Genomic DNA, 26,548 nt, shown 5'->3' on the forward strand with positions numbered 1-26,548 from the left:
GACACTCCCTGGCCTCGGCCACCCGTATTACTCAAGCTGAGCTCAAGGTAACTCTCCAGGTAGCAGGTAAGCCAATCTCCTTCTTGATTGATATGACTGCTACCTACTCCATCCTCCCTTCTTTCTCAGGACCTAGTTTCCCTTCCCAAATCTTGATTCAGGGGATTGACGGCATGCCCTCTTGCCCACGTACTATAGGCCATCTTTTATGCCATTTGGAGACCTTTATGGTTAACCATCCATTCCTGATTATCCCTTCATGTTCTACCCCCCTTTTAGGTAGAGACTTTTTAACCAAAATTGGGGCTGAACTTTCATTTAATTTCCCCACGGCTTCTGTTTCCTCTAATATACTTCTAATGGCCGTAGCTACAGTTGATGACTGGGAAGCCAAATCTCCCCTTCCAATAGATTTTGTTGACCCTATAGTATGGGATACCAGAACCCCAGTTGTGGCAGCCCACCACATCCTGGTCTGGATTGTTCTACATGACCTCACTACTTTCCCTGCCTGCTCCCAGTTTCCCATATCCCTCCTTCACCAACACGGGCTTAAACCCATTATTTCTCATCTCCTGGCCCAGGGACTGCTTATCCCTAATAATTCCCCATATAATACCCCCATTCTCCCAGTTAGAAAACCTTATGGGACTTATAGTTTAGTCCAGGATCTATGTTTATTTTAATTAATGATGTGGTGGTCCCATTCCACCCAGTTTTCTCTAATCCTTATACCCTCTTATCTCAGATTCCCCCCCAATACCACCCACTTTTTATTTCTCAATTTAAAGGACATACTTTATACAATTTCTCTGCATCCTGAGTCATATCCCCTTTTTGCCTTCACTTGGGAGGACCCCAATACCCAGGTTGTTCAATAACTAACCTGGACTGTCGTGTCCCAGGGTTTTCGAGATAGCCCACACCTCTTTGGATAAGCTCTAGCACAGGACCTCCTCCAGTGCCCCTTGGAGCCTAGTTCTCTGTTACAATATGTGGATGACCTTTTACTTTGTAGTCCCTCCCTAGAAGTGTCCAAACGGCACACTGCCCTTCTCCTTAATTTCCTTGGGAGCACGGGTTACAGGGTGGCCCCACATAAAGCCCAGTTATCAGTGCCTGAGGTGCGGTATCTAGGCCTACATCTCACCCCAAACACCTGAGGACTAACTATTGACTGGGTCAAGGTCTTACAAGACTTACAGCCACCCACCTCCAATGACCAAATCCAATCTTTCTTGGGTTTTGTAGGATTTTTCCAGCATTGGATTCCCAACTTTGCCATCCTAGCTAAGCCACTACATGAGGCAATTAAGGAAACCCTGGTTGTCCCCTAACTTTGCCCTCAGTCATTCGCCAAGCCTTCCTGGCTCTCCAGGAAGCCCTCCTTAAATCCTCCAATCTTGGCACTCCCCAATCCCACTAAGGCCTTCTTGTTATATACTGATGAGAGGCAAGAGATAGCCACAGGAGTGCTCACTCAACCTGGGACCAACCCAGGCACCAGTGGCCTATTTATTTAAACAGCTTGACCCTACCACTCGTGAGTGGCCACCCTGCCTTAGGGCTCTGGTGGCAGCAGCCATGCTCAGAAAAGAGGCTCTTAAAATTTGTCTCCGGATGCCCCTGCAGGTTTTTTCCCCACATAGACTCCAGGATTTGCTCTCTCCTTGAGCACTCCCTCTTCTGTCACCTTCTCGCATTCAGGAACTTTATTTGTTGTTCATGGAAAATCCACATGTTAAACTGTCTCATTCCCTGGCCCTTAACCTGTCCATTCATTTACCAGTGAGCCAGGGTTTAGGCCCTTATTTGTGTTCACCTAACAATGTTTACTCTTGTGTTGATATGATTGAAACTTTAATTAAACCTTGGGCAGGCCTCCAGGTTGCCCCCCTTCTTAATCCAGATGTTACTTATTTTGTTGATGGCAGCTCTGTTCCTGACGCCAGAGGTAAGAAAAAGGGCAGCCTATGCTGTGGTCACTCTAACTCAAGTCATTGAGGCTGCCAGGTTACTGGATGGTACTACCTCTCAAAAGGCTGAACTGATTGCCCTAACTTGAGCCCTACACCTGGCAATAAGGAGTGGGTGAACATATATACCAATTCTAAATATTCCTTTTTAATAGCACATTGCCATGCCTCAATTTGGAGAAAGAAGGGATTTATCTCCATCAAGGGTTCACCCATTGTTAATGCCAACTTGATTAAGAAGCTCCTAGAAGCTGGTCGTGTTGGCGCATGCTTGTAATCCCAGCATTCGGGAGGCTGAGACCTGGAGGATCACGGTTCGCAGACAGCCTTAACTACTTAGTGAGGCCCTCTGCAACTCAGTGAGACCCAGTTTCAAAATAAAGAATAAAAAATAGGGCAGGGGGTGTAGCTCAGAGGTCAAATGCCCCTGGGTTCCATCCCCAGACCCACAAAAAAAAAAAAAAAAAAAAAAAAGAAGAAGAAGCTCCTAGACTCTCTTTCTTTATGATGAGCTGGCCATCTACTGTCGGGGCCACCAGGCAGAATCTTCCTTAGTAGCCAAAGGAAACAATAAAGCTGATTGTACAGCAAGACAGCTGACACAAGCTCAACAAAGCCCACCAGTCTCTGTACTATTTTTTATTTATTTATTTTTTTTGGTGGTACTGGGGTTCCTGGAAGCCCTTCTTCCTCCAGGCTACACTCCCAGACCTACTTTTAAATTTCTATTTGGAAACAGGGTCTCCTAAGCCAGCGCACGCGGCTGGCTTTGAACCTGCGCGACCCTCCTGTCTCTGCCTCCCAAGTGCAGGGATTACAAGCGTGCGCCACCACGCCCGGCTTCTCTGTACTATTTTTAACCCTCCCCTCAATGGTGCCTAATTACATCCTGGCTGAATAAAAACACCTGATCAAACTTGGGGCATCCAGTCCTGGGTTGGGGGATACCCCAACCCGGACTGTCAAGGCCTTTAAGACAGGGGATCAAGTCCTTCTCAAGTCGCTTCAACCAAAACATCTCCAACCACAGTGGCCTGGGCCCTTCACAGTGATCCTCACCACACCCCTGCAGCCAAACTGCTGGGAACCCCCAACTGGCATCATCTTACCTGGCTAAAAAGGGCTCCGTTACAAGAGTCCTATGACAAATTCTCTTGCACAGTGTTGGAGCCTACTAAACTTTGTTTTTCTCGGCATAATGTTCTTTGATGTTTTATTTTAGCAGGTCCACTTGTTTACATACTATGGTGCTCTCATCCTTCGGATGCCAAAATTCCATAACTCCTCGTCTGGTAAATTCTCCTCGAGCCCACATCACCAAGCTGTCCAGGGTAACCTCTGACTCATGCTGCAGCCATACTCCCAACTGCCCACTTCTGTAGGACCTGACCTCTCCTGGCCAAAGGTCCCCCTTATGACACCCCTTGACAGGAGGAAGTAGTTTAAGATTCAAATCTCCGCCCATTATTATCAAAAGAGAGGGATGACAAGTCAGGTCCCTTCCCTTTCCCACAGGTGGTGGAACCCTGGAGAAGGAGGAGGAGACTCTGCTAGGCAGGCAGGCCATATTGTGAGGCATGCAATATCGTGAGAGAAGCAGTGTTCCCATGCATAGTCCCACCCCCAAGATGTATACCTTAAAAAAAAGAGGCATTTTCCTTCTAGCCTCAGATGGGTCCGCAGGTCTTTGGGACTGTTCAGCCCCCATACCTTAGAGGACTGCAATAAAATTGGCACTGCGCTCCCTAGTCTCTCTCATCTCTTTACCATGCAAACCTAACAGTATGTTGTTATAATTGTGCTATTTTGCTATTATTTAGAGTACTGGGGATTAAAACTCAGGCCTTTCACATGCTAGGCAAGCATTCTACCAAGGAGCCATATTCCTAGACCCCTTTCTATTTTGAGACAGATTCTAAATTGCTCAGGTTGGCCCGGAACTTATGATCCTTCTGCCTTATCCTCCAGAGTTGCTGGGGTTACAGGCACTCACCACCACATCTGGCTATATTTTTTATTGTTAATCTCTTACTGTTCCTAATTTGTAAATTAAGTGTAACCATAAGTATGTATATATGGGGGTTGGTATTCTTATGTCTGTTACCTAAAGGACTTACCAAGTAACTTGAGGAAAGAGGATTTATTTTCTTCTGTTTTAGAGTTATATCCACATGAGGCCAGGGACTGTGGATCTCAGGGCATGGCAGCAGGAAGCAGAGAAAGGGAGAGCACATGGGCTGTGCTCACATCATGGAGGCCTCGAGCAAAAAAAAAAAAAATGAGCAGGGTCATATATAATCCACAAGGCCGCACCCCCAGTGACCCAGGCTTCTAGCCACTACCCAGATAAATGCATCATAATGGATTTATCTACTGCTGGGGTTATAATCCTTAAGATTCAATCATATCAACTCCAAACACCAATTTATTAGCTCTTCACGGAGCTATTCTATACCTAACCATAACAGTATATATAGGATTTAGTATTATTTATGATCTCAGGCATCCACTGGGGATCTTGAATATATCTCTTAAGGATTAAAGGCAACTATACTACCTGATTTTTGTTGTTGTGTTTGTTTAATAAACTCAGGACTAATCAGAACAGTTTGGAGCTTCTGGAATTCCAAATTCCTCTCTCTCTCTCTCTCTTTGGTGGGGTACTGGGGATTGAATTTGGGGGCTGTCTACACTCCCAGCCCTATCATATTTTGAAATAGGGTCTAAGTTGCTGAAGGTCTTGCTAAATTGCTGAGGTTTTTACTAAATTGCTGAGGCTGGCTTTGAACTCGTTAACCTCCTGTTTCAGCTTCCAAAGTACTGGGATTACTGGCATTCACCATAAAATCTAGCTTTAGTTTTGCTTTAAAAATACATTGTGGGGCTTAGCTCAGTGGTAGAGTCGTTGCCTAGCAAAAGCAAAACCCTAGGTTTCATTTCTAGCATTGCAACCAAATCAAACCAAAGAACGCTGTGGCCATCACTTTTGCAAGTATAGCATTTCTTGTTAGTCTCCTTGACGATCCATCAAACTGAGGCATTTTATTTTATTATTATTATTTTTTTTGCAGTACTGTAGATGGAACCCAGGGCATTCTACCTTCAAGAGGCACCCCAGCTCTATTATTTTTATTCTTTATTTTGAAACAGGGTCTCACTGAGTTGCAAAGGGCCTAAGTAGCTGAGGATGTCCTTGAACTGTGATCCTCCTGTCTTAGCCTCCTGAATGCTGGGATTGCAAGTGTGTGCCACCAAGCCTGGCTCAAAATGAGGCATTTTAAAACATAACGGTCCCTTGGATTTGGAAGGGACTGAGTTGTGGTGACATTTTTTTTTTTTTGGTGTGTGTGTGTGGTATTAGAGATTGAACCCAAAGGCATTCTACCTGTAAGCTACAACCCCAGTCCTATTTTTTACCCTTTATTTTGAAACAGGTGTCACTAATTTGAAGATGGTTTCACTAAGTAGCTGAGGCTGACCGTGAACCATGATCCTACTGTCTCAGATTCCCAAGTACTGGGATTACAAGTACCAGTATCAGCACACCTGGCTGTGGTGACAGTCTTAACTGTTTTTTTTTTTTTTTTTTTTGGTGGCACTGGGGGTGGAACCCAGAGGCTTTCTACCTCCGGGCTATACCCCCAGAACTTTTTTTTTAATATTTTATTTGGAAACAGGGTCTCACTAAGTTGCTGAAAGCCTCACTAAGTAGCTGAGGCTGGCTTCGAACCTGTGCGATCCTCCTGTCTCAGCCTCCCAAGCGTGGGCATTACAAGCGTGCGCCACCACGCCCGGCTTTAACTGTTTTACAGATGAAAAAATGAAGTGATTTTTAAATAACTTTACCCATTAGAGATTTAGATTAGGCCACAGATCTTTTCCTTAATCACATCCCTCCTATTTTTTATGTTTTTAAATTGGGGTCTGACACAAGAGAAGTGACATTTGCAAAAAGTACAGACAGCGTGATAAATTCAAAGACTGGTATAAAATGAGGTGATTTGGTTGAGAAAGCACGGTTTAGTAAAAGGCTAATAGGATACCCGAGCTTTAATCCTGGCCCGTGCATCATATAAAAGCCATTTAACCTGGACCCTGTGTTTTTTGTATTTAAAATAAAGGGTTAGACTACTTGATCAAACATTTGTATAATACTCTGAACCCTTCAAAGTGTTTATTTGTGTAGGATTTACAAAGTGCCTGGAATATAGGGCTCAAAAAATGTTATTTTAGCTGGTCACGGTGATGTGTACCTGTAACCCCACTATTTGGGAGGTTGATAAGGGAGATAATGAGTGGTAAGGAGATCGTGTCTCAAAGAAAAAATATGATAGGGCTGGTGGGGGGGGTGTAGCTCATAAGTAGAACACCCCTGCATTTAGCTCTAGTACCACCCCCCACACACACACAACTTTATTTTATTATTAAGCACAGAGCCACCTTATATAGATGCCATTTTGCAGATGAAGCTCAGAATTATAGAAATTAAGCAAAAATTTCACGGTCTATTAAGGTTAAGGAAAAAGGGAAGAAGGGTAAGAACACAGGACCATTCTCTTTCTGTTGCTATTTTACAGGAATGCAAACTTGATGTAAACCCAAAGATGGGCAGAAATAGAACAGACAGAAGAGGGAACTACATTATTGCAGAAATAAGACATGTACATGAAGAAAGGGTACTGGCAAAGGAATGAATTTACAGTCTTGGTCAGGAGGCAGCTTTTCTGATGGTGAGGTCAGAAAAATGCATGGAAGGTATTAGATGCTAGGCTAAGGCGTCTGGGAAACGGTTTTTTTGCGGTCCTAGGAATTGAACCCAGGGCATTGTACCTCTGAGCTACACCCTCAAGTTACCCCTCCCTCCCTGTTTATTTGCTGGGGCTGGCTTTGAACCTGCGACCCTCGTGTCTCAGCTTCCCATGGACTGGAATTACAGGCTTGCACCACCATGCCCGGCTGAGTCATTAGCTCTTGACCAGAGTGGTGGCCTAATGTCAACAGTATTTTATGTTGAACCCGGTTGTGGATTACTAAATGAATTGAGGAAGTGGAACTGGAGCTTCAAGGACTGGATGGCTTGTGGGAGCCTCGTACAAAATGAGACCTGCATCATGAGTCCTGGGAGGAAGGTGTTCGTCTCGCAGTCGTCTGCGTTCAGGGCATATGCAAACTCTTCCTAAATGATAGGGCTCAAGAAGCAGTCGTTGTAACTGCAGAGCACCTTTGAGGCCAGAAAAGCGCTTCTGGAATGAATACAGGGTTAGGCTCGTGGCTGTTTCATTTCTAATTACGCACCCTAGAGGAAGTCCCCTAACCTCTCGAGCTCCGTTGCCTCTGAATTCAGGGTGACCATCCCTGCTTGACGAAGCACTCACGTGCCCGCCGGACAGCTTCTGAAGGCCTCTCGTCACCGCGCGGCGGCGGCGGCGGGCGCGGGGCGGCGGGCGGCGCGGGGCCGGCGCCTTTGAAGCCCGGCGCGGTCGCTGATTGGCGCGCGCGCGTCACGTGCCCGCGGAGTCCCCGGCCGCCGGGCTGCGTGGGCCGCCCGAGCGCGGCCGCCTTCCCGCCCCCGCCGCGCCCGCTTCCGCCCGCTCAGCACCCTCCGTATTGACAACCGCGGCCGCCGCGTCGGGAGCCGAGCCATGGGAGACAAGAAGAGCCCCACCAGGTAACGGCGCCGGCCCCGGGCCGGCCCGCGCGGGCGGGCGGGCGGCGGCGCCCACAATGGAGCGATGGCGGCGGCCCCGGGCGGGCGGGCGGGCGGCGGCCCCGGGCGGGCGGGCGGGGGCCCCGGGGCCCTGAGCGCGGCGGGCGGGCGGCGGCGGCGGCGGGCCGGCCTGCCGGTGACCCGCGCCGCGTCGTGTCCGGCTTGTGTCCCGCAGGCCGAAGCGGCAGCCGAAGCCGTCCTCGGACGAGGGCTACTGGGACTGCAGCGTCTGCACCTTCCGGAACAGCGCCGAGGCCTTCAAGTGCATGATGTGCGACGTGCGGAAGGGCACCTCCACCCGGTGAGGGCGGGCGGCGGGCGGGCGGGCGGGCGGGGCGGCCAGCAGGCCGCGGCCAGGGCCCAGCGGGCGCGCCGCCCCCACCGCCGCCGGGCTCGCGCTTTGTAGTCGGCGTGCGGGCACCCGGAGCGCGGCCACTGCCGCCTCGGGAGGCAAGGGCAGACTCTCATTCGCACCTCAAAGAAAAGTGTCTGATTGTAGAATACACAATAGCTTAAACTTTTCTTTTTTCTGAAATACGGAGTCTGGAAGGGTTAGAGCAAGGGTTGGTTTGGAGTTTTTACTCCAGGTCGAATATTTCATAGATAAGGTAGTTGGACCAGAGCCCGGTCACAGGAACACATTTTAACTGAAAGTATCTGAATATCTTTAGTTTGATGAAATGGCAGTTTGTTAGACAAATGAGATGAAATGATCTTGGCCTGTTTTCAGTCTCAAGTTTATGGTCTTGTAAGCTTATAGTGTTATAACTGTCTTAAAGAGCTACTTAAACGAATTAAGTGGATAAAGAAAATCATCCAGGAAATTCATAGTTAACGGCATTCTTGAACTGCCAGCTCTTAGTTGCAGAGTTCCTGCGCCTTTATAGGAAGGTAGCCTTTGAATTAACCAACTTTAATCCTGTGATTTATAGCTTAATATTTAGATAAGGCACTTTGATATTACAGTCTGTTATAACCTAAATAATTACAAGTCAGCACATTTACAAGTTTAATGTTGCTTTACAAAAACGCTGATGTATTTCAATATCACATTATAAATATTCAGTAAAAGATTTTTAAAAGTGAGAAATCCGAATTTTTTAAACATCACATATAGAACATTATTAAGTCTTAAAACATAGAAACAGAAATCTTGACGTTTTAAGATTTTTTTCAGTGAAACTAGCTGCTTTTGACCTGGTTGTGTTTTTGTAAATTATAATACTCTTTTTTTTTTTTGCATATGTATTCTCATTTTTATTAGATAAAATATTTTGAATATTTTTTATTATACCACTAAAAAGCAAGCTTTTAAACATTTTAAATTTGAAGGAAGGTAAGAACATTCTAAAAAGAAAAAAAGTTCCCTACTTTGTGTTTTTGGACCTGTGTTTTAAGTATTTTAAAAAGCAGAGTATCTTTATGTATATACGGTTGGATTTATTTGGTTTAGAATATATTTGTATGTCTATGTTAGTACTTTTTTTTAATATGCTCAATAAGCAATATTTAGGAAATTTGTTTTTTGAAGGCAAGAACTTGAGAGGCAGTTATTATAATCTTTATCTCTGGTACTATATTGTTGCTTTTTGTTGTTCCCTTTCTATTTTCTTGTAGCCATTAGAAAAATACTGAAACTAGAAGAGCCTATGTTTATTTCCAGGGACAGCAAGGAAGGGGGGAAGCTGGTGTCCTACTCCACAGCCAGTCTTGGGGTTAGAGGAACCCTGAGAAATAGAGTAGGTGATGGCAGCTCAGAAGAGAAGCAACAGGCCGAATGCGTGGCACCTGGAAGAAGAAGGATTAGAGTTCACAGGGGAGTTGGCCCAGGACAGAGAAGTGGGCCTACTTTAAAAGAGGCTTGAGGCCCACATTGGGGCCCTTGACATTTTTTTTTACCAGTACATCTGAGCTCTTGTAGATTCAATTTTTAGTGGTGGAAACATTACTTGAGGAGGACTCAGAGGAGCATTGTCATTTGGATTGAAACTGAAGAGGCTCTGGGCAACCCACCAGAAGTCTAAGGGACACTCTGTTCCTAAAAGTAAGTGTTTTGCACTACGACCCTCTCAGCTTCTTTCTTCCTCTCCCTGAATTGTCTCTGCTCTTTTGACTTAGGCCCTAAATTAAACCTAAGAGCTCTAATTTTCTGTTACCTGTTACTTTTCTACTGTTGTTTCTGAAATTGAGAGTGGATTCCATGCTTGGCTAGAACAGTGGAACAGGACTTTGCTAATAAGGCAGATACTGATCACACCATAAAATATTTCCTCTTCAGTAATATTAGAAAGAAATAATTAAAGGACTTTAGAACACTATTGAGAGGCAAAAGTTTAAGTAGTTGGAAGAAATAATTTTCCACAGCTGGCATGTTAATTAGCAGCTAGGTAATTTCAAGGATGAGGTTGGCAGGAACCAAAGCAGGGACTAGATAGCCACGAAGCAGAAGGATGAAGTATTCTAATGATATGTTTGTGTGACCAAAAGAGAGGATTTGAATTCCTTGGGTCACATTAACCTTTGAACTGATTCTGTCTCATTTGCCAAATGTGAGGCCAGTGCTAAGCCATTCTAGACATTGGACACATTTTTTTATTTGGGTACTGGGGATTGAGCCCAGGTGCATTCTACCTCTGATATATACCCCAGCCCCTATTTTTATTTATTTTTTTGTTTTGAAACAGGGTCTTGCTAGGTTGATGAGAGTTTCACCACTTGCTGAGGCTGGCCTTAAACCTGAGATCCTCCTGTCTGAGTCTCCCAAGTACTGGAATTACAAGTGTTGACCACCACACCTGGCTTTTTTTTTCTTTTCTTTTTAAGCCTCTCGGTAAGATTGAGTCTGTCTCCCATTGAAGTCTTTACTGAAAAAAAATTTTTTTCCTTTAAAGAATATCTAGTTGAAATGCTTTGTATTCTAATAGAAGACCATTTCCTTTAGCTGTATCTTTGGCCTACTCATGTCATTCGGTAGAATGAGGTTGTATAAGTAGCATGTTATGTCAGAATGAAATGGAATGACATAGCTTCAATTCCTCCACTGATATATTCTTTAAATTTATGCTTTTTTTTTTTTTTGTACTGAGGATTGAACCTGAAACATTCTACCTTCCAGCCCACACATCACATCCAGTCCTGTTTTATTTTTTATTTTGAAACAGGATCTTGCTAAACTGCATAGATTGGAATTAACCTGAGATCCTCCTGTCTTGGTCTTCTAAATCCTTGGATTATATGTGTGTGCCATGACACCAGCAACTTTATGCTGTTTCTGTGATTGAATTTTTTTGTACTTGGTGGCCTTAATTAGTTTAAATTCAATTAATCTTTTTTAACCTAGATGCTAAATGACAAAAAAGTATAAGGACCCCAAATTTTCTACATTTGGTTTTTATGAGAAAAAAGTGCTAATTGTCACATTGGATTGCTCTAATTCAGATAACAGGTATTTAGAAATGATAGAGTTGTTTAGTTTTGAACTATGGTCTAAAATGAGAACAATTGAGATAACCTAGTCCACAGCAGACTTTCAAGTATAACAGTTAATGTTATATTTTCCTGGGATATATTCTTAATTCCATTAGATTTCTCATAGGTGTTATTTTGGAGAGCTGTGGAAAAGATTACACATAGAAAGAGCACTAGGTCTTCTATTGGAAGTCTGGTGACATGAGCTCATCTCTCATTTGAATCACTTCAACATTCCTCTAAGGTTTATGGAGCATCTTAAGGGCTGAGCTAGGTACTAGACATACAGTGGTGAGCAAAATAGATGCTTCTTTGCTTCTTCTATAAAATTTAACGGTTTTGTTGTCAAATGAAAAACACTTTGAACTATCTAAAATTCTATATGTGAAGAAGTGTTACAACATCTTTTATGTGTGAGATAAAGTAGTGAAACTATTGTTTACAGCCGGGCATGGTAGTGCACGCTTGTAATCCCCGTGCTTGGGAGACTGAGACAGGAGGATCGCACAGGTTAGAAGCCAGCCTCAGCTACTTATTGAGGCTCTTAAGCAACTTAGTTAGACCCTGTTTCCAAATAAAATATAAAATAGATTTGGGAGTTATAGTCCAGAGGTAGAAAGCCTCTGGGTTTCACCCCCAGTACTACCAAAAAAAATACTGTTTATAACTGAACACAGTATTATGGTTAGGATTTGATAATTGTGAAAGAAAAGAATTACTGCAGTTTCAAAAAAAATGGGAATAAACCGCAAAGTTCACATTTTTAAGAAACTATAAGGAAATCTCTTTTCAGTATTATTGTTGTCTTGTCACACTTGCTTTCTGTCCTTTAATTTGATGTTTGGTACTGATTCTCCTAGGCCTTTGGTGTGAGAAGTGGAGGGAAAAAACACGGGCCATCTAAATCAATCTTGTTTTTAGAAATACAGAGTTTCTGATCTTCCCCTATGGATCTAAGGACCCTTTCTAGCAACCACTTACTTGTTATGCAGATATTCTTAGTCCAGGAGGTCTCTTGTTTGTTTTTCTTTTTTCTTTTTCTTGGATTGGCCTTCCACAGGTTCCTTGTTTACAGGGAAATTGTGAAAGTGATTAATGTTTTGGATAGTCTGTAGTACTGACTTTCAAAGTATGGAATAAAGACATGAAGGGATCCCTGAGTTGTTTGGTTAATCTGTGAATTCCATACTACTTTCATAACAATACTAAACTGTTGTTTGACACTCGTAGTAATGGTGCAGAGGCCCTGGTAGGTAAATACCACCACGCTTGTACAGTGAAAGTAACACCAGCCTCACCTAAGAAGATGTATTTCTGTGTGTGTGTGTTACTGGTGATTTAACTCAGGGGTGGTTTACTTCTAAGCTACATCCCCAGCCCTATTTTAGTTTTTTAGTTTGAAACACGGTATCACTAAGTTGCTGAGGACCTCTCTGAAGTGTTAAACCTGATCATGCACTTACTGTCCTATCTCACCTTTCCAAGTACTGGAATTACAGGTGTGTGCCACCAGGCCCAGCTCACCTAATAATATTCTTGATGAAACAGTAAAAGTTATTAGTTTTGTTTAATCTCATTTCTTTTAATATTTTCACCAAATGGGAAGTAATACATTAAACATTATATCAAAGTGGGATGTTGATTGCAAGGGGAAGGCACTTGTGTAGTTAATGACATGCAAGCAAAACAAGCTGCTTCTTTCACAGAGCATCATTTTTTTCTTATAAGACTGCCTGACAAACTATAGTTATTCAGACTTGATACTTAGCAGATGGTTTCTTGAACATGGATACAGTAAGTCAATTTAAGGAAAACAATTGATAGGATTTGTTTCTAGTGATAAAAATAATTCAAATAAGAATCTTGAAAACTTGTAGCAGTAAGCTTTAGAGTATCTAAATACTTTGGAGTGTATATATATATATACATATATACATATATACATATATACATATAGTGTGTGTATATATACACGTGTGTGTGAGTGTGTGTATGTATATATTATTTTATTTTTTTGTGGAGATTGAACCTAGGGCCCCCTGGAAGGGACCCTTTGAATATACTAGACAAATACTCTATGGCTGCGTTACATCCCCAGCCTGTGTTCCTCCTTTATTGTGTGTATGGTACTGGGGATTGAACTCTGGGGTGTTCTACCTTTGAGGTATACTCCCAGCCATATTTTATTTTGAAATAGGGTCCCACCACGTTGCTGAGGCTGGCCTAGAACCTGCAGTATTCATGTCTAAGCCTCCCAAGTACTAGGATTACAGCTGTGTACTACCACAGTCAAGTCTCTTTCTTTTTTTAAATTTTATTTTGAGACAGGATCTTACTAAATTGCCCAGGCTACCCTTGGATTTGTGATCCTCCTTCCTGCCTCCCTCAGCCTTCCCAGTAGCTGGGATTATAAGTATATACCACTGTGCTCCGCTGTTTTAGTTTTTTTTTTCTCCCAAGTACTTTAAAGACCTTTCTAATAAGACTTTCCTGTTACCAGTGAATATAACTTCTGATATTTTATCATGAACTGTGCCAACATTTGGAAGGACAGCATAGCTCAGTGAACTAATATTATCTAATAATCAGTGTATGACTTTACAAAACCTTGCATGGATAATCCATTCACAGTACAAAATACTAGGGTTTTGAGGGAACATTATGAAAACTTCATTGATGTGGTTTCAGATTTCACATTGCAACTAAACTTTCATGTATTTTTTTGTTTAAAGTAAAGCAGATCCTTTTCAAGATTATTTCTAAATTTCAATAAAATAATTTTCTTTCCATGTTTCCCTTCTCTCTCCCTCTATTCAATCTCAGCTGCCACAATCAGACAGGTAGAAAGCGTGAGGACACTTTTTTTTTGCTTCTGTATTGGAAACCTTAGTAGCAGACTACAGATCTGGCAACTGAACTTTTAGTAACAACTACTTGTGATTTTATGTAGTAGCAAAGAATATCTACAATTAACTGAAAAAGCTATTAAAATATTTTCTCCCTTTTTTCAACTATATGCCAGAAGAAGTCTATTTTCTTTATATTCTGGACCAAAAACCTTTTTGCAACAATTTGAATGTGGAAACATATATGATAATCTAGATGTAGTCTTCTGTTAAGCCAGATGTCAGAGGCTTATAAAAATACTCAGTGCCACTCTTCACACAAAATTATCTGTTTTGGAAATACAGGATTTTTAAAAATAAAATTATGTCATTTAATTAACATGATGTTTTATTATTTTTAAATGGACTAATAAATATTAAACATTTTTCGTGTGGTACTGGGCATGGAACCCAGGGCCTCATTCATGATATAGACAATTACTCTATCACTGAGCTACATTCCCTAGTCACATTTTTATTTCCAATATAATGAACAAATATAAGACCCACATAAGCAAAAGCACTTCTAACTTTAAAGAGTATAAAGAGATCCTGAGATCAAAAAAATTTTGAACTTTTGGTCTAGAGTTTGACTAGCATGTGTTTCTCCATACAACAGCTTACCTTTAGTAGGCATTATTTTTCTTTCATTTATTCATTACTGTGTGAAGTCTCTGCTAATTGGTGGTCTACCTCATTGTTAAACACACTGGCCTAACACAGTGGTCTTAGTGTTGCCTCTCTGGTGCTTACTATTGATGACTTTTTGTTTTTCTTTTCTTTCTTTCTTTCTTTTTTTTTTTTGGTGGTACTGGGGTTCCTGGAAGCCCTTCTACCTCTGGGCTACACTCCCAGACCTATTTTATACTTTTTTAAAAATTTGTAAACAGGGTCTCTTAAGCCAGCAAAGCTGGCTTTGAACCTGCGCGATCCTCCTGTCTCCGCCTCCCAAGTGCGGGGATTACAAGCGTGCGGCACCACCCCCGGCCGACTTTTTGTTTTTCAATTGAAACGCTTCTTCCTGGATATTCTTAATATTCTTTCTTTCTTTTTTTTTTTTAATGAGGTACTGAAGATTGAACCCAGGGGCATTCTTCCTTTGAGCTACACCCACAGCCTTATTTTATTTCTTATTTTGAAACAGGGCCTTACTGAGTTGTGGAGGGCATCACTAAGTAGCTGAAGCTGTCCTAGAATCTGCAATCCTCCAGTCTCAGCCCTCCAAGTACTGGGATTACAGGAGTGTGCCACCATGCCTTGCTTCTACCACTTTTTTTTTTCCAGTTTTTCTTGTAAGTCCCTTAAGTCAATTTCTGCCTAACCATGTCTTCTCTATATTCCTTACCTTGTGTGTACCATATAGCCCTTTCTGCAACCTAAGATAGGAACACTGTGTTGGCTTTGATTGTAACTTACTATCATCTCTCATGTATAATCTTCTGGATTGTCTCTCAGATTTCTTTTTTCCAGTTTATGTATCTGTAGTTCAGAAGCCTTTTATCATTTCTCTCATGAGCTATTCAACAAATTGATGACCAGAATGCTGCTAATATAATCTTTTTGAAACAAATCTGTTGGTCTCTGTATATTAAAAAAAAAAATGAGGCATCTTCAGTGGCTACTAGATAAATGATGAGTAAATAAATATTTATTACTGAGTAAGTAAATAAATGAGCTATTGAGCATGGTGTTCAAGGCGTTAATAATCTATTCCTAAACTACCTTCCTAGCCTTATTTCCTGCTGCTTATTTCAGTCAACCCTGTGCTGGATCAGCAATCAATATTTTTATCAGATGGTACTCCTAATGAACCCTTCTGGGTTTACCCTCTTCCTATCATTATCATATTGATTCTGTGTTTGTGTAATTACTGCCAGAGAATCACCAAATTGTATAATTATCTAGATATTTATTTGCTCTACAAGGCAGAGACTCATTCATTTTGATATCCCCAGAACCTAGCAGAGTACCTAGAACATTGTAGGTATTTAAACATTTTTTTTTCTTCATTGTAGGTATTTAAACTGCGAATTGGACCCAGGGGCATTCTATTTCTGAGTTATATCCCTAGCCCCTTTTATTTTTTGTTTTGAAACAAGGTCTTGCTAGGTTTCTAAGTTGCGAGGTTGTTCTTGAACCCATGATTCTGTCTCAGCCTTCCAAATACTGGGATTTTAGGTGTGTGCCACAACACCTAGCTAAAACTTTTTCAATTAATGTTTCTTTACTTTTGAATTGCTTTATTGGCATCTGACATTGGTTTTTTTATAATTTCTAAGATTGTGTTGTATTAGGCTATTTTGTCTTTAAGTTGTAGGTTCATATCATTTGTTTTAGCTTTGTTTCCAGGATGATCTTCTGTATGAATACCTTAGCATTTTTGAGATACAGCTTTGGAAAGTTATATATTTATTATTTTTATGATCTTATTTGCAACCATATAGGTCTTGTTTTGAAATATATTGTGTTTCTTGACTGAATTATAAGTTCTTTGTTGAAATTGAGGGCCTATAAAAAACTAAAATATACTATGCATAAATGTGTGATATTTGAGGTCAATTTTAAAATAGTTTAGCATTCAGATTTCACATGTGTTTGAACTGTATTGAGTTTAACATAAAATTGGGCAGGATGTGGTGGTGCATACTTGTAATCTCAGTACTTGGTTCGAGGACAGCCTCAACAAGTAGTGAAACTCATCAACCTAGCAAGATCCTATTTCAAAAATAAAAATAAAATAGGGTTGGGGGTGTAACTTGGAGGTAGAACGTCTCTGAGTTCAATCCTAGTACCAAAAAAATAAATAAATAAAAATAAAATTGAAACTAATTGAATTTAATTATAATTAAAATGAAACCAAGTTTTATGATTGAGATAGTAATGTTTTATCCACAAACTTGTACTTTTAAAGATAAGTTAATTAGCTGGGCGTGGTGGCGCAGGCTTGTGTTCCCCACGCTTGGGAGGCTGAAACAGGAGGATCACACGGGTTTGAAGCCAGCCTCAGCTATTTAGTGAGGCTCTCAGCAATTTAGTGAGACCCTGTTTCCAAATAAAGTATAAAATAGGTCTGGGAGTATAGCCCGGAGGTAGAAAGCCTCTGGGTTCCACCCCAGTACCACCAAAAAAAAAAAAAAGAAAGATTAATTATGCAAATTAGGAATGGCCATATAAAAACTAGGCATATATTAGGAAACTAATGGAGTTTCCCCTTATCTACATCTTCACTTTTTAAACTTTTTTTGTGGTGCTTGGGATTGAACCCAGGGCCTTTTACATAATAGGCAAGTACTTTACCACTAAGCCACACTCCACCCCTCCCCCAACCCCAGCCTAGCTGTGCCACTATTCCAAATTTCTGGGGTCAGACTAACAGGATTAGTCACTGATATCGTTCTAGAATTGTGTTATCATTTGGCCTGTTCAGTGAATTCCTGCTCTTTCTCCCCACCTCCTATACAGGGAATTGAATCAGGGACACTAACTGAGCTACATCTAAAGCCTTTTCAGTTTTTATTTTGAGACAGTCTCACTAAATTGCAGACTTGCCTCAAACTGTCTCAGCCTCCCAAGTACTGAGATTTACAGGTACGTGCCACCACACCTGGCTTCCTGCTTAATATTTGAGACCTGTGACATTCTCATTGCCTATTCTATGACATTGCCTATCCCAAACTTGCCTTTGTATATGCCTCTGAATGTGGCCTCTGTCTAGTTTCAGAATTTCCTCCCAAGCTCAAAGCTGATTGGTCTTTTCCATGAAGCTGAGTATTCTAAGTGGACAAATTAACCAGGGAGGGAGAGAATGAATCTTTTTTTTAAGCTCTGAGAGTAGCCATTTTCTCTTTCTATAATTTGAATATTTCTTCAGGATCCACTTGTGATGCCTATCTGTATTGTAGCATGTAGCATACTATAATTCAGTTATGTGTATTTATCTACTTCCTTGCTGTGCTACTAGTTTCTTAAGAGAAAGTGGAGTTTTTCATTATCTTTTTCGCAGGTGCTTGACATAGTGCCTGGGAAATAATAGACATTCAGTAAACTTTTGTTGAAACAAGTTTGTATATGTATTAGAAAGAACAGGTCATTGCCCCCCCCCCACACACACACACTGAGGATTGAACTCAGAGGTATTCTACCTCTGAATTATACCCTAACCCTTTTTATTTTTTATTTTGAAACAAGGTCTCACTAAGTTGCTGAGACTAGCCTCAAACCTATTCTCCTCCTGTCTCAGCCTCCCAAATACTGGATTACAGGCATGTGCCACAATGCCCATCAGTCGTTGGGTTTTTAAGAATACAACCTGTGAAAAAGTGGGAATTCTCAGCCAGGCGTAGTGGTGCACACTTTGTAATCCCAGTATTTGGGAGGCTGAGACAGAACGATCCGGGTTTGTGGACAGCCTGTGCTACTACTTAGTGAGGCCCTTTGCAACTCAGCGAGTTGTAGCTTGAGATAGAATGCCCCTGGGTTCCATCCCCTGTACTGCAAAAAAAAAAAAAAAAAAAAAAAAAAAAGTGGGAATTCTCAAATAGAATATATATGTCATTGTTTGGTGAAAGAGCCTTTCTGTATATATGTGTAGATTATTGAAAATAGAAATGAACAGAATTCTAGAATTCTGCACATGCTTATTGGGAACATATCATACACCTTGAATGAAGTTAGGATGACAGAATTGTGGATGACTCCCAATTGTAGCCCTTTGAGAATTTGAATTCTGGCACAGAAGATAGATAGTATTGGCTGATGAGTAAGTACAAGGAGTTGAAAATTAATTTTCCAACATAGTCCTAATTTTGGGAGAAGACCTATTCTCAGATCAAATATGAAATCAATTATTGTGGTTTCTATCAATAATGTACTTATTGTAAAATGTGCTTTAGCATCATGGCCATTTTCCAATTTGATTACCTTTTACCCTGGGAAAATTCAGCCAAATGATATCCTTTGAAACAGCTCCCACTTGATTGCTGGTTAAAGCTTTCTCTTTTTTTCCTCTATATTATATGTATATTTTAAGAGAAGTTGCTGTTTTTAATATGATAGTTGTCATAATTGAGGTAAGATTTTATTTTATTTTATTGTGGTACTAGGGATGGAGCCCAGGGAGCTTTTACTTCTAAGCCATCCCCCCCCAGTTCTATTTTATTTTTTGTTTTTTTAAACAGGGTCTCACTAGGTTGATGAGAGCTTTACTACTTGCTGAGACAGTCCTAGAACCTGTGATACTCCTGTCTCAGTATCTCAATTACTGGTATCACAAGTGGGCACTACCATGCTGGCGAAGTAAGATTTTAGTAGACTAAAATTTTCCACCATGTATTCTGGTCCTATATCTAACCTTGAAGAAAAGAATGAGAAGAAACTTTACCTAATCAGGATAGTCTGATAAACCTCTTTATTAAAGGGAAAGGGTAAAAAGATCAATTGGTATTCAGACAACCTGGATTTTGGATTTTTAATCTAGGCTCTAATACCAATCATCTATCCCCCACCCCCATCATGTAGAATGGTTTGAAAACCAGTGGAAAGCTGTACAGGAATGCATTCTGAACATGGTAAAACATGAGTGCTTTGCCTATGACAGATTTACATAAGTTGGTGTGGATTGTTAAATTATACATATTGAACATTTAAAAAGTGATCTCAGGAAATGTATTTGGGAAGTAAAATAGTTTTAAAATGGAATTATATCATTAAGTTGAATGTCTCTCGTTATGTTGGCAGTGATCTTCAATATGCTCTTCAAGTTTTTTGTTTTCCTTTTTTTTCCTTCCCATTTCCAAGTTGTCATTGGCTGGATGTGGTGGCATACACACACTTGTAATTCTAGTACTTGGGAGGCAGAGACAGGAGGCTCGCAGGTTTGAGGACTCAACAAGTAGTGAGACTCAACTGCTAGTTGAGACCCTGTTTTAAAACTCTAGTGAGACCTTGTTTCAAAATAAAAATAAAATAGGGTTGGGGTTGTAGTTTAAAGGTATAACGCTCTGGGGTTCAATTTCCAGTAAACACAACACACACACACACACACACACACACACACACACACACATAGTCATTGTTGAAATACTAAATTGATTTAATTTCCATAATATGTTTACTGCCTCAGAAAATAGTGGCTTTTACTGGTAAGGAATATATTTGAAAAATTTGCTACTGCAAATTTAATTTTTTAGTTACTGTTGGTGGTTTCTGGGGGTAGAAATTCAGTAAATACAGTATCTTTATCACTCGTGTAGTGCTTTAGGGTGTTTGGGATGTGTTCCTATGCAGCCTTCCATCCGCACATTGGACCACCCTGTGTGGTAGGTGGGCAGGCTGCTTTATCTAGCCACAGAATTATATTAGACTGTACCAGGGTCTAGATATTTAGCTTACCAACCCCTTTTCAGGAAAAAAAAAATACCCAGTCCCCATCCCCACCCCTAGAAATCTACCTTCTTTAAGCAAATAGATTCAGTGACAAATTTAGGTTCTATTATGTATCTATATTTTATTCTAGTACCCCCTGGGGGGAAATATTGCCCACTCTGGAAACCTATTTGTCAGGTTGCTTTGACTGCTAGGGATCTTTCACCCTTTCCATTTGGTAAAGATGTTTATAAACCTTTTCTAAACCAGGTATGATGGTACATGCTTGTAATCCCAGTACTTGCGAGGCTGAGACAGGAGAATCACAGGTTTAGCAACTTAGTGAGACTGGGTTTCAAAATAAAAAGTAAAATAGGGTTGGGGGTATAGCTTGAAGGTAGAATGCCCCTGGGTTCAATCCCCAGACCCCCCCCCCCCAAAGAAAAAGGAAAAAAGAAAACCTATTAGGTGGAATGTTTCCTTGCTTTCCTTAAAGAATGACACAGCACCAGCAGACTTGGTAGAAAAATTCTGTGGAGTAGCAAGTTTTCATTCAAGGATTTAAATGAAATCTTAGGGTTTTGAGAGACACATATTTCCTTTAAGAAGTTATCTTTTTCTTAGCCAGGCGTGGTGGCACACACTTATAATCCCTGCACTTGAGAGGCTGAGACAGGAGGATTGCGCAGGTTCGAAGGCAGCCTCAGATGGCTTAAGAGACCCTGTTGCCAAATAAAATATAAAATAGGTCTGGGAGTGTAGCCCGGAGATAGAAGGCCCCTGGATTCCATCCCCAGTACCACCAAACAAAACAAAACGTAGTAGTTATCTTTTTCTTTATAAAATTATTAGTAAATAATTATCTCTTTGGCTTATAAGCTTAGTGGCATTATAGATGTAGGAATATTATATCCTTGTGACTATGTGCCACAAACCGGCTCAGTCGAGATTGGGGTGATCCCACTTGCGATCGAAAATCTCAGAAAAGATGGGGGAGGATAGGGTGCCGTACTGCAGCCGCTTTTCTGCAGCGATCCTTTCCCTTCTAGGAAATAAATTTCTTTAAGTTCCTATTTACGGCGCTTCTGGAAAGAATCTGACATGGATCAATGCTTCTTGTGCAATCGAACACTTTATTCTAGACACAAGATTTTTTATATTTCCCCATTTCCCCGTGATTCCCTAGAAGAAAAGTGCAAACACCAAAAATACAATAGTGAGATACACATGCAAATCACCAACCCTGAATAAGACAAAAGTGAGGCCTGTGACATCACAGGTCCTTGTGATTGAAATCAGTCCCATGAACCCAGGTGGGTCTTGTGCTCCGAGTCAGCCCCTCTGGCCTTGCAGCTGCAGAGGCTTTTAGTGGGCAAGTTCCAGAAGAACAAAAGTCACACTCAAAATCACTTGAAGAATCCAGTTTTTAAGAGTTTTCTTTAACCCTTTTGGAACTTTTATTCCTAGGGCTTAGTACACTGTCCTTCTCTATCTAGCAACCTCCTTTGAGCTGAATGGGGGACGAAGTCCGAGATTCCAGCTTTCATACATGTAGTTGGCGTAGGGAAATCCATGTACATTTATGATGATTTAGAGGATTTCGATGAATGTCTGCTGGATTTTGTCTGCAATACCATCTGCTGTCTGAAAGCTTAAGCAAGCTCATAACACAGTTTAGCAGGTAAACACCAAGAAATAACACGAAGTTTTTAGATTTAGTTGTCAGATGTACTTCTCTAGCAGCTGAGCACTTTTCCTCAAACGATAGGCTTATTAGAAGCCTATTCCTCTTTTAATAATCCATTTCCTCATCTAAAAGTGGGAAGTACTTTGGCCAGAGACCACACCTTCTCTTGGGGCTTATTTCTTGCATTGAGATCTTGCCTATGGCTGCATGAGTGGTTTTCATGCAGATGCCAAGAGAGCTGGTATCTGCAACTATGAAAATAAATTAAGTAAATATTTGTTAAATGCCTATAGGTCTGTTTATTGGCTTTCATGATTACTAAATTACTCTACCTTTAGTTGCTTGGGCAGTGATTTATAACTGTCTCCCTTAAAAGATTCTGTGTGTATTTGGTGTAATATTTGTTAAAGAGAAATTGTAGAATTATTGAGAATTTTAGAGCAAAGGAGGCTTTCAAGAGTTTCCAGGGTGTTTGGTTATTTCCTGAGACAGACTACTTTTTATTGCTTGACTCCTCAAAAGGGAGGGGTAAGACAGTCTTCAGAAGGTAGATCTTGAAGGGTCTGTGTTGGGATGTTGGTATGAAATGTTTGAAGTGGGTTAAAGCTACTCTTGTTTGCAAATCCTCCTTGTAGGGATTTTCAGCTGCATTTGGAAGATTCTTACAGTATTGTCTTAGAGAACTAACAGGTAATATTTTAGAAATCTTCTGGGTGGGGTCTTTTCCTTTCTTTCTTTCTTTTTTTTTTTTTTTTTTTTTGTGGTACTGGGGTTCCTGGAAGCCCTTCTACCTCCGGGCAACACTCCCAGACCTATTTTTTATTTTTTGAAACAGGGTCTCTTAAGCCAGTGCAGCTGGCTTCGAACCTGTGTGATCCTCCTGTCTCCGCCTCCCAAGTGTGGGGATTACAAGTGTGCACCACCACACCCGGCCCTTTCTTTTTTTTTAACCCCAGGGCTATAGTCTAATATCCTACTGGTAATTTTGGAGGGGCAGGCCAGAAAGATTGTGACTTGTTCAAGGTCAAAAGCTGATTAGTATGCAAGTGAGATATCTGAATGTTTAGTACTTTTGTTACCTTGTTGTTGGTAGAATTTAAATTTGCTAGCAAGTATTTTATTAAGAATTTGTTATACTTTTCCTTATACCTAGATGCTATGCATATTGATAACATCAAATATTAAGCCTATTGCTTCTAAATAAGAATTAAATTGTTAAAATCTGCTAGTATGGTGAATGAAAAGATGACTTTTTCCTATGTTAGCTAATATTTTTGAAGTACAGATCTTACAAATTTCATTTTGTTGTCTTTTATAGTAACACTTATTTTCTGTGTATTCAGATTTTTTGATATCATAGTTTCTTAGAAATCTCAGTAAATATTTACCTCCTTTGTGATATAAATACTAAATATCAGTAATAGTATAATTGCTAACCATTTTGAGTATATGTGTATTTGAGTGATTATAAAGTTTGTACCATCAGTTTTTTGACATGAGTTAAAGCATTTCATCTTTACATGTTTAACTTCATCATTTATAGTCTGATCAGGGTTCTTTTAAACAACACTATATTTCACTTCTGTAGGAGGTGCTGGGGCAGTTGACTTAAAAGATCAGCAAGTAAATCATATTTGTATGCTCACAAGTTTGTAAAACTACGTATTTTCAAAGTAGGCAAAGTTGTTTTGATTTTCTTTCATCTTTTGCTATCCGTTTTTACTATTTATCTTTTGTTTTTCCATGGCCCAAAGTCTCTTTATTAATATTTATTGCTAGCCTACCATCTAAAATATCGATTCCTTCATTTTTCACTACATCAACAGTCCTTCCTTTAGAAGAAAATCTTTTAATTATGTTTTATGTAAATCTGAATAAAGTAATTCTACCTAGCATGAACATAAGTAACTTGGGTATGAGGGGGTAGAGTTCTGTTTTTTAAGATAATTCTCTTATTAGGTGCTTATTGATGATTCTAAAGAAGCATAAAAAGGAATACAACAGTTCCTATTATTTTTTAGTCAGAGGTGGCTACTTCTAAAATAATTTTCTATCTTTAAAAAAATTCTTTTAAGCCAGGCGTGGTGGCGCACGCTTGGGAGGCGGAGACAGGAGGACAAGGCAGGTTCGAAGCCAGCTGTGCTGGTTTAAGAGACCCTGTTTCCAAAAATAAAAAAATAGGTCTGGGAGTGTAGCCCGGAGGTAGAAGGGCTTCCAGGAATCCCAGTACCACCAAAAAAAAAAAAAAAAAAAATTCTTTTAAGTTGCCTAGGTTATCCTGTGTCTGCCTCCCAAGCGCTGGGATTACAAGTGTGTGACACCAGGACTGGCCCAGGGTATTATTATTTAAAAGTGGAACTTGAAAAGCCGGGTGTGGTGGCACATACTTGTTATCGTAGACTGAGATCCTCCTGTCTTAGCCTCCCAAATGCTGGGATTACAGGCGTGCACCACCACGCCTTGCTAGGGAGAGACTTTTTTTTTTTTTTTTGGTAGTACTGGGGATGGAACCCTTCTACCTCCAGGCTACACTCCCAGACCTATTTTTATACTTTTTATTTGGAAACAGGGTCCTTTAAGCCAGTGAGGCTGGCTTCAAACCTGCACGATCCTCCTGTCTCCACCTCCCAAGCGCAGGTATTACAAGCGTGCGCCACCACGCCCGGCTAGGGAGAGACTTTTTAATCAAGGATCTTTTTTTATTTCACATGACTACTCATACTTCACATTGCTCTCTCTCTCTCTTTACACTGCAGCACTTTTCACAACACTGGTACTAGGGAAGGCTCTCTTAAATAGGCAAGAACATTTGGAAAATGTTATATATCCTTCTGGAGTTTAATAAATTAAGACTTCTGAGAAGTCCTTGAGTAAAATAATTTGTGTTGACTTATTTAATGGAGCAGTTGAGAGTCATTAGACCAGAGAATTTTTTTCTCATACAGAGTATATTGGGACACATTGTAGGCCCTTCCTATTGAACTGTGTTCTACACATCAGTGGCATCAGCATCCCTTGGAAGCTTAATTGATCTACATGAATGTGGTTATCAAATTCAGTCAGTATTCCCATGTTGCCACTAATCTATAACCAATTTTTTTTTTTTTTAGAGATTGAACTCAGGGACATTCTGCCACTGAGCTATGTCCCTTGCCTTTTTCGAGATAGTGTCTTACTAAGTTGCCCATGCTGGCCTCAAACTTATGATCCTTCTATTTTAGCCTCCTAAGTACCTTAAATTATAGGCATTCACCGCCAATGCCTGGCTAATTTTCTGTAACTTTACACAGTAATTTTCTATGATATACTTTGGTAAATTGTACTTTAAATGTACTCTTGCTATCTTCCACTTGTAGAGGATTGTATTCTAAATTCATATTTTTAATGCAGGAAATACCTGGTTTTATTTTTACATTTGCACATTTAAAATTTTTGTGTGTATTTAGTTTGATAATGTAAAGCAAAGTAGTTATTTAGGAGTTCCCAGCAATTAGGTAGTGTAGTAGGTTAGAGTATGGACTCTGGAGCTCTGATCTTTGAGTTTAAATATTGTTTTCACCACTTATACACTATACAGTCTTGTGAGGCTAATTCAACTTTTTTGAGCATTAGTTTTTTTTTTTTGTTTTGTTTTTGGTGCTGGGCGGTTTAACCTACATTCTTAGCCCTGTTTTATTTTTATTTTGAAACAGGTTCTCAATAGGTTGATGATAGTCTTACTACTTGCTGAGGCTGTCCTCAAACCTATGATCTCCCTGTCTTAGCCTTTCAGGACTGAGATTATGCTGCCATGCCTGATTTAGCTTTTTGCATTTGTAAAAACAGAGCGTGGTGGTGCACGCTTGTAATCCCCGCACTTGGGAGGTGGAGACAAGAAGGATCGAGCAGGTTTGAAGCCAGCCTTGCTGGCTTTAAGAGACCCTGTTTCCAAATAAAAATATAAAATATGTCTGGGAGTGTAGCCCAGAGGTAGAAGGGTTCCATCCCCAGTACCACCAAAAAAAACCAAAAACAAAAACAAACAAAAAAACAGATTATGGTAACACCTCAGAGTTGATGTAGGGATTAAATGTACTTATTGTACTTACTACACTAGCATAATGGATAGTAAGAAATGTTATCTAAAGCCAGGCATGGTGGTATATGCTCATAATCTCCCTGCTTTGGGAGATGGAGGCAGCAGGATCACAAGTTTGAGGCCAGTTTTCATAATTCCATGAGACTCTGTCAAAGTAAAAAGAAAAAACTGTGGATATAATTCAGTGGTAGAACATCCCTGAGTTTGATCTTCAGTACTTGAAAAAAAAGGTGGTGATATACTAGTAGATATCCACGTAGGAGCATATAACAGTTTCATGTAAAACATTTGGGTTCGAGTAGGATAACTGACACAATGAGAGTATAAGAGTAAGTGGTTTCTACTAAAAATAACATTTCCCGTAAATTGCTTCAGGGATATTTT

At 40.5% G+C, this 26,548-nt stretch overlaps 1 protein-coding gene across 1 annotated transcript in view; it reads left to right on the forward strand.

Moving 5' to 3' along the window:
* Nucleotides 1-7,618: 7,618 nt before the first annotated feature.
* Nucleotides 7,619-26,548, forward strand: part of YAF2 (YY1 associated factor 2) — a gene marked incomplete at both ends in the record, with an annotated part of 101,991 nt that continues 83,061 nt past the window's right edge. The window contains 2 exon segments of the mRNA XM_080705757.1: nucleotides 7,619-7,644; nucleotides 7,859-7,984. Coding sequence (XP_080561883.1) covers nucleotides 7,619-7,644; nucleotides 7,859-7,984 — 152 coding nt within the window.

Source organism: Muscardinus avellanarius (genome assembly GCF_963383645.1).
Source record: "Muscardinus avellanarius genome assembly, chromosome: 11".
Taxonomy (NCBI): Eukaryota; Metazoa; Chordata; class Mammalia; order Rodentia; family Gliridae; genus Muscardinus; species Muscardinus avellanarius.